The 12,506-nt window shown below is 36.3% G+C and overlaps 1 protein-coding gene across 1 annotated transcript in view; it reads left to right on the top strand.

The window, feature by feature from the left end:
• Positions 1–12,506, top strand: part of pcsk5a (proprotein convertase subtilisin/kexin type 5a) — a 49,271-nt gene that overhangs the window by 16,096 nt on the left and 20,669 nt on the right. The window contains exons 11-24 of the mRNA XM_082171548.1: positions 725–842; positions 1,651–1,839; positions 2,846–2,982; positions 3,096–3,215; positions 4,280–4,382; positions 4,463–4,653; positions 6,103–6,190; positions 6,292–6,395; positions 8,783–8,921; positions 9,006–9,121; positions 9,233–9,335; positions 10,098–10,234; positions 11,149–11,349; positions 12,006–12,074. Of these exons, the coding sequence (XP_082027674.1) occupies positions 725–842; positions 1,651–1,839; positions 2,846–2,982; positions 3,096–3,215; positions 4,280–4,382; positions 4,463–4,653; positions 6,103–6,190; positions 6,292–6,395; positions 8,783–8,921; positions 9,006–9,121; positions 9,233–9,335; positions 10,098–10,234; positions 11,149–11,349; positions 12,006–12,074 (1,815 nt within the window). The remainder of the gene's footprint in view (positions 1–724; positions 843–1,650; positions 1,840–2,845; positions 2,983–3,095; positions 3,216–4,279; positions 4,383–4,462; positions 4,654–6,102; positions 6,191–6,291; positions 6,396–8,782; positions 8,922–9,005; positions 9,122–9,232; positions 9,336–10,097; positions 10,235–11,148; positions 11,350–12,005; positions 12,075–12,506) is intronic.

Here is a 12,506-nt window from a genome sequence, read left to right as displayed (position 1 = left end):
ACGTCGCGATCCAACAAAAGACAGACCCCATTACCTACACTGGATGTCTGTCTGACGCGACACGACAAATCCCAGACAGTATAGTGATGCGCCGCGGCCGTTATATTTCAGACGTAGTCCGATACGAGTCCAAGCGCTCGCACTAGTTCTTACAAGGGATAAACAGGTTTGCATTTAAAGGTCCGGTCGCTTCAATGTGTCCAATATACAGCCTCTGGCTATTATAGCGTTGTAGACACGTGGTGTAAGGCAAAAATTAGGAAATAAAAAGCACGGTGGAATGGTGCCAGCCAGAGAGGCAGTTACGTCAAATACAGTAGTATACAGCAAATTTAAAAAATACAGTAAGTCTCTGTATGTGGTGTTAGACGTCACAGAAAATTCCCATGATGCAATTGGAATCACAGTTATTTACTGTAAAGAGAAATAGCAGTATAATACTGGGGGATTTAAAGTAAATAACTGTAGAAATTACAGAAAAGTCTAACAGTGTAGTTTAATGATCTCTTTATTAATTTTTTTAATAGTCTAATTGGTAGTTGCGTGGACTGACAATGGAGGGACAGAAATCTCTCAATTGTGTTTCGAAGATGAACGAACAACATGGGGATGAGTAAATGATAGAATTTTTGTCTGAACTAACCTTTTAATAGTTGCAAAGGAAATGAAATGTGCTCTCAATAGCAGTATGTAATGAACTGTATCATCACTGGCTCTTTTGCAGTTAGTCACCTTTATGGGTTTGGCTTGATGGATGCTGAAGCCATGGTGAAGGAAGCAGAGACCTGGAAGCAGGTGCCCCCTCAACACATATGTGAGCAAAACATAGTCCAGAATGGAAGGTAACTGTTTGATCGAAATCCTTGTACTTTCTCACTGATGATTCCAAACTGCTGTAGCGTTCCTATATTCATACTAATGTACTTTCTATACAAAACTGTATTTACTATAACTGTGGTGGTACCATGCTGCAGTGACGGTGGCCGAAATTATTAGAACACGTGACAGAACATTTGTTTGCCTCCAAAACATGATTTAATTTCATAATGTTCATGAAACATGCAGATGGTTGCTCTGAGCACAACAAATATCAGATGAAGTGAGTCGTACTGTTTTTATCCACTTTTAACTTTAGTATTTTGTATGTCCACCTTTTGCAGCAATTACAGCAGCACATCTCTCTGGCATAGTGTCAATATATTTCCTGAGAACTTCAACACTAATGTTATCCCATGCCTTCTGCAACTGAAGCCAGAGGCTTTCCTTTGAAAGTACAATAGATCTGTCCAGTTTATTTTCCAACTCGCCCCAAATTTGCTCGATGGTGTTTTGGTCCAGACTTTGACGGGTCCAGTCCATCATTTTCACTGTTCCAGCAGATTCCTTCCATCGCAGGTAGTTCCGGCAATAGTTAGAAGAATGTTTAGGGTCATTGTCCTCTTGGAAAATAACAATTGAAACCTCTTAAATATGCCAAGTGTTCTAATAAGTTTGGCCACCACTGTATATACTGGCACGGTATTAAATGATTACCATATTCTTCTACCAATGGTATTTACATTGTACTCCTATATACTTTAAAGAATACATAATTATTTTTGTTAGTCTTATTGACTGAAGATTCACTCAGATTCTCTGTATTTATCTCAGGATCATAAGTCCAGAGAGGGTGTTGAGGTCAGTGTTCAAGTCCTCAGGCTGCTCTGCTCAGCGTCTGCAGCGGGTGGTCTATCTGGAGCACGTTATTGTACGTGTCACAATCACACATCCTCATCGGGGAGAACTGTCAATCACACTGACATCACCCTCTGGAACCAGATCTCAGCTTCTCTCTAACAGGTACAACTATACTGAGCCAGCTCAGATGGACTGAAATGAACATAATAACTGTATGATTTATTGAAATACATGATTAATCCTATTAAACCTAATTGAATCATATTTGATGCATACATTTCTGAGGCTTCTAAATAATCAGTATTATTAAAACCTGTTGTACACAATCTTCTACATGGCTTCTGTTGTCGGATTGATAGAATTACACTTAAAAGCCTTTTATAGCTAAAAAGTATAAACTATGCCATTGTTCTATATGCTCTAAAATCATTACTGATTTATATAATTTAAACCTAAAAATAAATGTTAAATTGTTAGCAATATTTCAACATGAACACTTACTGGACTAAAGCAACATAGAATTTTAGAAAAATTATGATAAATTTGAGTTTCAAATATGAAACATCAGGCTTTTGAGGAACGTTTATTTTACATCTCTCAATTATCATTATATTGAATTGAATTATATGCCCTAGATATTGTCTAGCCTAAATATTTAAATATTGTCTAGACATATCATTGGGAGATATAGAGTAAAAACTGACATTTATATGCAGTTTATATAAGTAGTCTTCTTTATAAATATGAGCAACTGCACCAAATTCCACATTTTTGCTCAGTTTGGTCCTCTGAATAAAACTGTGTTTTTTCCCTCTTTATCGAGTATGATCTACATATTCTCATACAGCTTATTATATGATTGTGATCCATAAAAGCCTGATGTATCGATTCTCAAAAAAAATAAAAAAAATAAAAAATAATATATATATATATATATATATATATATGCAATTTTTTTTTTATTTGGTTTAAAGAATGAATAAACTGTTCCATTTAAAGAAAATCAGACTATTATTTCATGTCTGGCTTAACGTGTGTTTTATTTTAACTTAATGAATCTGCTTATAAAATACTATCTAAAATAGCTATAAATCTTTACCTTTTCCCACTAATTCTTTAGGATTATCTGAGTGATTGTTTTAATCATTCTATGGTTATTTCCTGTCAGACCAAATGACCACTCCAGTGAGGGCTTCCTTAAGTGGGAATTCATGACGACTCACTGCTGGGGTGAAAAACCAGCAGGAGACTGGATCCTGGACATCAGAGACACCCCATCTCCACGCAGAAACAGCCGACTCCAAGGTGCCATACCACCTTAACATATACTTTAAACTTAACTGTGGTATATGTACAAAATGTAAACTACAACTATAATAGAATGTAAATTATTTTTCCTTCTCTATTGTTTATATTAGGGAAACTGGTAGAATGGTCCCTGGTGCTTTATGGAACATCCACACACCCATACATGAGACATGAACAGCCCCGCTCTGCCCAGCTGCCTTCTGAAGATGACACCAGGGAGGAGTACAATGGTGATTTACCCAATTCTTTAAAAGCACGCTGGCCAAACGACTTTATATATTATAAATAAAAAATACATTATATGAAAGTTTATTTTAAGAAAGTTCGGTAGCATGAGACATATCAGGTGATGCAAGTCAGTTCTCCCTAAAGTTCATTACACATGGACATGTTACACTAACATTTGACAAAAAGTGTCCAAGTAAGTGTCCAAACGAGTATATTGTTCTATTATTTAAAACCTAGCAAACTTTTGGGGTTTGTTTGAAAAGTGATTTAGCTGTTTTTCTTTAAAATAGGGTTTGATGTTTTATTGTCTAATGCTGGAATTCCCAAACCTTTTTGTCAGCTCAACCCCTTAAATGTAAAATGTTTACTTAAATTACCCTCTGAAATTTAACAATGCATTCACATGTTCACAGTTTTCTGTGCTACTTCTACTTCTGTCTCTACAGTAGCAATATTTATACTGCTGTGCTGAGACATCCAGACACAAAAAATGCTTTACTGCTGATGAAAAAAAAAAGTTACTTTTAAGGGTGTTCACACATGGGTTCACTTTTTACAACCAACTAATGCAACAAGTTACAACTTTTGTTTTGGCGGAATATTGGTGAAAAGCTGTAAATGTATGTCTCCATGAAATCATGTGAATATATTGTAAAAAAAGTAAACCTAGCGCTCATTGCATTCCCAAAAGCACACTAAATTCACAACTCTTGCAGAGATGGAGTACGTGAGAAGCAGCAATTACTGTGGACTGAGCTGCTCGAAAACATGCTATTATAATCTGCAAGCGTGTAAATGAACACAGATTATGTCACACTTCACTTTGAAACACAAAGCGCAACTGACTGTGGTCTATGCTTAATCAAATCACACCATTTATTTGAATGTTACATTCAATTTAATTAATTATTAGCTTTTCATCAACTCACGAACCCCCATCAGTTCCCCCTTTAACCCATTTAAGAGCATTTATGTATTTTTAAGTGGGCTTAACTGCCCACTTTTGGGGCCATTGTAAATATAATTATTTGTGAATACTTTGCTTTATCCCTCTGCTCTATATAAGGCCCTTGTGACCCAGAATGTAGTGAGGATGGCTGTGAAGGATCTGGACCCCACCAATGTGTTTCCTGCTTGCACTTTTTCCTAAAGTTCAAAAATAACACACGGTCAGGAATTTTTACTTTTCTCTTCGGTCCTTTCCTTCTTCATAAAAAGTTTACTGATGCTACATTAACTCATTTTTCAGGTTCTGTGTGTCTGAGTGTCCAGGCGGGTACTGGGGGGATAAGAACAGGTGTAAGAAGTGTTACTCCTTCTGTAAGTCGTGTTTAGGCAGCCGCAGTGATCAGTGCACAGCATGTAGGTCTGGATACTATCTGAATGAGGAAAAGAACAACTGTGTGACCAGCTGTGAGGATGGCTACTACCTTCACCACGGTAAGAGTGATGCCACCATGTCAATAAGACTGAAAAGCAAGTGGGTTACTTGTTTAAAAAAAGAAACCAAGTACATTACACATTACTCTTAAAGTCCCCTGTAGTCAATAATTGTATACCTTAAAACTCATCTTTGCTCACCAAAATTACATATTTGTGACCCTGGATCACAAAACCAGTTACTTGTCACACGGGTATATTTGTGGCAATAGCCAGTCAAATATGGGTCAAAATTATTGATTTTCCTTTTTTGCCAAAAATCAGGATAAGTAAAGATCATGTTCCATGAAGATATTTAGTAAATTTCCTACCGTAAATATATAAAACATTTATTTTTGTGAGTGAATGCAGCACAATCGCAAACATAAGGGACAACTTTAAAGGCGATTATCTCAATGTTTCGCCCTCAGATTCCAGATTTTCCAATAGTTGTATCTCGGCCAATTATTGTCCTATCATAACAAAAAATACGTCAATGGAAAGCTTATTTATTCAGCTTTCAACTGATGCATGCATCTCAATTTCAAAAAATGTACCCATGTGACTGGTTTAGTGGTCCAGGGTCACATTTAAACTTTTTTCCTTGAAACAATAAATACAAAATCTTCATGCCTTAAAATAGCTTGAATGTAACTCTACACCCTTGCTTCATATAGTATACATGGTTCTATAAATATGCAAATTAGCCCCACCTCCACTCAGTCACACCAGAGATCCACTTGAGATTGACGATCACACGTTGACGTGTTTGCTTACAAGGTAACCTTGTTACCAAACAAGGTGACGTCAGAAACACCAGCGATTTCAAACCGCAATTTTAAAGAGAAGTGACTCAGCAATGGTGTTGACTTATGAATTTGCACATGGTTTGTCTTAAACCGTATTAAAAACACCACATAGACATATAACCAACATTAAAAGCTTGATTTTCACCACAGGGGGACTTTAAATAAAAAATAATGGTTCTTTCTGCTGAAAAATCCAGCATTGCTGGTCAATGCGTGTTTTGCATGCTGGGACCAGGTTGGGATGTCCATGGGAAGACCAGCTGGTGGTGGACCAGCTACACCAGCTCAGTTTTGATTGAGAACAGCATGCTGGTCCACCAACTAGACAGCACTATGCCAACTATAACCAGCATTAACCAGCCTGGACCAACATGGACTTCGTCCTGGCTGGATTTTTCAGTGTGGCTTATTGGCATCTATGGTTCCATGAAGAAGCTTTAACATCTATGGAAACTTTAGAGGTTCTTTAGATTATAAAAATGTTCTTCACACACTAAGAAAAAGGTTATTTTAAGAACTGCTGACTGAAATGTTTTTTGTGGTACCCAAAATTGTTGTTCTGTGGCAGGGATATATATATATATGAGATTTTCTGTGACGTGCCTGGTTAGGACACACCTTTTGACTTATTCTGTGTTCATGAATGTTTTTTTCGATGCAGAGGAAAACGTGTGTAGGAAGTGTAATATTGAGAACTGTATGAAATGCACCTCAGCCTCCATTTGCACAGAGTGTTCTGAGGGCACAAGGTAATATATTTTTATTAAATGTTTGAACCTACTGATATTTCATGAGGCAATGTCAGTTCGCTGTAATGAAAGTTGACTGTTTCTCTCTTCGGCCCTTTCAGTCTTGTGGGCAACAGATGCCAGAAGAGTTGTGAGGTGGGCCATTACTACAGTAAGCCGGAGGACTCATGTGAGCCCTGCCACCCAGCCTGTGCTACATGCAGAGGTGGACAAAGTACACAACTTCCTTACTTGTGTGAAAGTACAGATACTACTGGTCAAATATTACTCCATTACAAGTAAAAGTTGTAAAGACCAATTTTTACTTGAATGAAAGTACAGAAGTACTTGTTTTAAAAAATACTTGAGTATCAAAAGTAAAAAGTAAATGTCAATGCATTGTTTTATTATTGTTGCATTGTTATAGTACCTCATGCCTCTGAAGCAACCTAGTGAGTACACTGACCAGTTTTTAGTATCTGTGGAATTAAGAGCTTTTAGAATGTTACAAAACCTATAGAAATTAAACAACTGAATTGATTAAAAAGTTTGATAAAATTGATTAATTTTATCTATTTAACACTCCTACCACCCCCACAAAAAAAAGTACACATCTACACTGTGTATCCATTCATGCACATTTGAAACAAGTGGTCTGTAAATACAGACTGGTCAGAAAGAGAGAAAAAAACAGCTACACAACCATAGCTGTGTAACTGCCCAACAGCAATACTGCTTTAACAAACAGCACAACAGAAATACTTATTTGCCATGAAAACAAAACTTTAAAAACATTAGTTGTCACAACGATACTGTCTCTCACAGATCACTAGTAGAGAGAAATCGTACTAATCACCGAACTTCACGACACATGACCAGACAAGAGTGATTACTGATAGGCTGTCTGTCAGCCGCAAAAATCCAATCACGTTTTAGAGAAGAAAAAAAATCAAGCCCTGGCCCCTGACTAACATAAATACTTTCTACTCAAGGACCTTGACAGAAATGTAGTGGAGTAAAAAGTACAATATTTGTCTTTCAGATGTAGTGAAGTTAAAGTAACAAGTTTCCAGTAAAATAATACTAAAGTACAGATACTCAAAAAGTGTACTTAAGTACAGTACTCAAGTAAATGTACTTCGTTACTGTCCTCCTCTGGCTACATGTGCTGGTACAATGCACAGAAGTACAACACATCATCAATGACATCCCAACGAATTAATTAAGAACAACATGCTCAAGTCGAACCGATTGTCCACAACAATATTCAAAGACTTCCTACTGTAGCTCTAGTTTTGTTTTCAAAACTTATTTTACTCTATGATCACTCTATAAATTACATTTAGTAATGGGGAGTAATGTTTACATTTAGTAAACAGACAGTGGGAACCCTGGATCTTCAAAGAAAATAGTTGTTTTGCCTTATTTTTAATACTTTTAAGTCATCTTGCTGCCCCCTTTGAAGTTTGCTAAGGCCCCCTAGTTGAGAACCAATTCCCACATGTACTTTAGGATTCTTAATCCAAATCAGTTGTAAAGGATCCTAATAGGAATTTTCATCAAGGAATTCAACATAACGCACAAAAATCTAACATAGTGCCCGATAGGACTGTTATGATGATTATGAATAATATACCTTAGCATTAGAATATCCTAAAGCCACAGATTTGACCCCTGGAGGTCTGAGATATGTTAAACATATATAATTAATTTTCTTTTAAAATGGTAGTGACATTTTTAACTATTTAAATGAACATTAAGTAATGATCCAATAAGGAGTACATGATGTGATGACGTTAATGAAATGAAATGTTTCATTTCTTTGTTCGGAGATGTTAAATGTTCAGAAAGTCTTGTTAGTTGTGACATATGCAAAAGCCGTTTATGAGCACTATATTTAAAGCACACATTTTAACACTTTAAGTATTAAAAAAACATGGTTTACAGTCTCAGGGCTCATGGTGCCCTGGACACCAATATTTTAACGATTCAGAGAATATGAATCACTGTCTAGCCAACTGAGATTTCAGGAGATTAAGGTTAGATTCATTTTCCGGTAGTACTACAACACACTGTGAGTGCACTGTATATTAGCACCGTTTGCATCTGAGCATCTGAATGTTTAGAACAGTAGCATGTGACGTAACAACTGAATTCTGTCATAATCTTGAACCAGTGGGATCAAACAAGAATCCTTAAAAATAAAATAAAAGTTCAATTCAAATCATTTTTAAACTGAATTTTAGTTTATAGTATGTTGATGGTTTCTTAAAGGATTATCATTCAGGATTAGTTCAAAATTATGATATACTGTAAATTCTATTAGCAATCAGCATTCCTTTAGCATCTTGTAATTGTGGAACTGTAGGGCATCATAAGATTTTTTTTTCTTGAAATGATTTATTTGAACTATTACACTCTAATACTATTATAATCAAACAAGGGTAAAAAATTTATAAAAAATCTGTGGAAATTCTTGTGTTTAGAATTTATTATTATTTTATAATATCCAAGATTGTGATCAAATTCCAACAGCAATCCTGTACAGGAACTTTTGACATGGACATTTTGTGTTTTTAACTGATGTGAGTTTGTTTTCATGTCTTTGTACAGCTGCAGGTCTAGAGTTATGTAATCGCTGTGCTGAAGGCTACCTGATGGAGAACTGGAGATGTGTGTCCTCCTGCAGACAAGGTTTCTACGCTGTACAACCGAACTCTGACAGCACAGACACTCAGAGCACCTGTGAGAGGTGTGTGTGTGCTACAACCTCTCATCTCTTCAACATTTATCATCATCTCTTAACACTAGTTTGATTCTGTGTGTATATGTGCAGGTGTGATGTGAGCTGTCTGGCCTGTGTCGGGCCGGGTAAAGGAAACTGCAGTGAGTGTGTAGATGGACACACACTTCAGGATGGCGTGTGTGTTCTCAGCCACAACTGTGGTGATGGTAAGTTCTGGTTCTTTCAACCAGAGTATGCAACCTGTTGATGCAAAGTACTGTAAAGTTGTTTTAACACTATCAGATATAATTGCAATGAATTTATTTTTGTGTTTAAAGGGGAATATCAGGATGAGAGTGGAGAGTGTCAGTCATGTGATGTGTCCTGTCATAAATGTAAAGGTCCAAAGAGTGAGGACTGTCTCAGCTGCTCCAACACACAGTAAGAAATCGTTTTTCAACAGTTATTTACCTGCTGAAAAGACTCCATTGCTGGTCCCAAGCATGGGATGCTGTTGGCCAGGCTTTTTAAAATCGGCATATCAGAATATTTTTTTTCAAGGATCTTGTGACTGTTAGGGTTATGTTCAGTTTCTGTTTGGCTGACCCAGTTTTCCCATGTGTTACATTGATTGTTAAGTGGTTGTACATTCTCTTAGATTTTCTCCTGTTTGGTGTGTTGAGTATTATATTAAAAGTCTGCTTGAGTATCTCGTTCATCGTGTGCTTAATTACAGCCACCTGCCAGTGACAGTGACATTGAAGACTGGATTAATGGCTGCTGAAAATCTAGCTTTTTCCACCACAGGAATAAAATATATTTTTAAAATGTATTCAAACATAAAATAGTTATTTTAAATTGCAACAATATTTTATAATATTACAGTTTTTACTGTATTTTTCATCAAATAAATGTGCCATTGGTGAGCATAAGAGACTTCTTTAAAAACATTACAAATCGTAATTGTTACAAACATTTATTTATTTATTGGAGAAGTTTTTAATATCTTGGCAAAGTAAAGAAGGAATATATGTTGTTATTGTACAGGAGATATTCACAATATATAAAAGTGAATTGTGAAAAGTGATTTGCTGGGTCACAGGAGACGAGAATAGAGAGAAACAGTTGGTCATTCAGTCAGGTACCAGTACAAACAAAAGTCATTTTCTAATAATGTACATTTCCTCTGTACTGCTCTTGTAGATGGCTGGATGAGGGACGTTGTGTGGTCAGCTGCTCAAATGGGAAATACCCATCCAATGGACAGTGCCACCTCTGTGACCACACCTGTGCCCAGTGCCTTGATGCTGGTCCTGCTAACTGTACCAGCTGTGATACAGGTTCATTTCTCATCCTTAGTCCAAATTTCTGCTGTTCCAATAACTCAACTAAATTGTGCAACTGACAGAAACCAATTCATCTTATTTCTAAGAGCTACAAAATTAAAACTTGCCAAGCACCAAATGTGAGTAAAAAATGGGCTTCATAATACAGTCTGACATTTGCTGTTCAGACTTAAGTAAATTAAATCAAAGAGATACAATTGGTTTAAAGGGATACTCCACTTTAAAATGAAAATTCTGTCATCATATACTCACCCTCATGTTGTTTCAAACCTGTATGAATTTCTTTCTTCTGCTGAACAGAAAGGAAGATATTTAGAAGAATGTCAGTTACCAGACAGTTTCTGGTCCCATTGACTTCCATAGTAGGAAAAAATATATACTATGGAAGTCAATGGGACCAGAAACTGTCTGGTTACTGACATTCTTCTAAATATCTTCCTTTCTGTTCAGCAGAAGAAAGAAATTCATACAGGTTTGAAACAACATGAGGGTGAGTATATGATGACAGAATTTTCATTTTAAAGTGGAGTATCCCTTTAATGGTCCAGTGTGACTGTTTCAAATCTTATAAAAAAATCTTTACCTTAGCTGATAATTTATCTTTAGCTTGGAAGAAAAAAAAAAAAAATTCTATCATGATCGAATCTCCTCAATTTCATTCCTGGCTTTAAGCCACCAAAATGAAAATAGGAGAAACAGCATCATGATGGTCTCACTGTTTTTTGACAGGTGGTGAGAGACTGGCAAGTTTATGATGTTTTCAGTGACAGAATGACCTGCAGTATTTGCTGCAAATGCACAAACGTGAAAATATTTATGACCAATTCTTTTTTTTTTATGTCTCTATTTACAGTATGTGTCCCTGTGTGTATAAATTTGTGTATGTGCTTGTATTATGTGTACTGTAGATAAGTTTGGGATGGACCGGCACCTGTATAATGGCGAGTGTTTGGATGCGTGTCCTCCGGCTCATTTCCACACAAAGTTGAAGGCATGTGAGCCATGTCCTTCACACTGCAAACTCTGCTCCTCAGCCACACACTGCATCAGGTGTGACGACTCCTTCTACCTCAGTGATGGTCTCTGTAATAAACCGGGCTGTGGTGAAGGTAAGGATTATTGTACAGTTTTTTTTGTTTGTTTGTTTGTTTTTTAACACACAAAAAAAGAGAAATATCAAGCATAGCGTCAGTTCTGGCAGGTCACGTTAGTCAAGCTCACATCAGCTGACTCTCAGCTGATCCACATCCCATATCTATCACTGTATACATATATAAGCTCCTTCAGTATTATCAGCAGCTATCACGTTTCTCAGGAGCTAATTACCCTCCTCCATCCCCAGCTCCTCCTATTGTCAGTCAGGATTTGGCATTCTGATTCCCCTTGAATCAGAATACATTTTTTAATTATGTTGTACTTTAAAATCTTGAATTAATGATATCTGCAATACATTCATGTTGGTTCTATTCTGTTTACCTGCTCTTATCCATACTAGGCTGCATGGATGCGCAGGGAGTTCTTGCCCAGAACAAAACCATTACGCCAATCCTAACTGTATACTAATTGTCTTTCGTATTTGACGATAGTGGTCCTGATAGAATTAGCACAATGTCCAAGCTGCTCTTTTTTTATACAATGGAAATTATATATTCATTTCGGGTGAAATATTCCTTTAAATATTTTTAGTGCTAGGCTTTGGGCTTATTTTTCACTTTCAGGACAGACTTCAATCAATGCAGTTAATTCGTTTGTGTGTGTGTTTTAGGGGAGGTGGAAGACCCAGAATATGATGACTGCATGTCATGTGAAGAGGGATGTAATAAGTGTGTTCTCTGTAAGTTCAGCAGTTTTTTAAAAGTTTTTTTTTTTGCATTTAGTAGTCACTGGGATAGCATTATACAATGTAAACCCTAATGCTCACAATAATTGTTTGGTTTGAGTAAAGCAAACTTAAATTAAACAAATTAGTTCAATCAGTTGAACTTTTATGAGTATTTAGAACTTTCGTTTGATTTCACAAAACTGACACATTTTAAGCAAACTGAAATGTTTCATTGTTTTGAGTTTTGTGTACATGTTTCTTTTAAATTAGACAAACTTAAATTGGGCTTGGATTTCTATTTCCCAGCACGCGAAAGGGAGAGTAAATGCTAAAATTAAGTGTTGTATAATGTTTTTGTGCAAGATTAATGTTAAGTGAGAGATTTAGTGTGCACAGTTCTGCTATGCTAATTTATAATTTAGAAGAGTTTCTGTTATGTGTTTT

This window comes from Leuciscus leuciscus (genome assembly GCF_965113295.1).
Source record: "Leuciscus leuciscus genome assembly, chromosome: 5".
In the NCBI taxonomy this organism is placed as follows: Eukaryota; Metazoa; Chordata; class Actinopteri; order Cypriniformes; family Leuciscidae; genus Leuciscus; species Leuciscus leuciscus.
The sequence above is the reverse complement of the archived record's forward strand: the minus strand, read 5'-3'. Positions and strand labels throughout refer to the sequence as shown.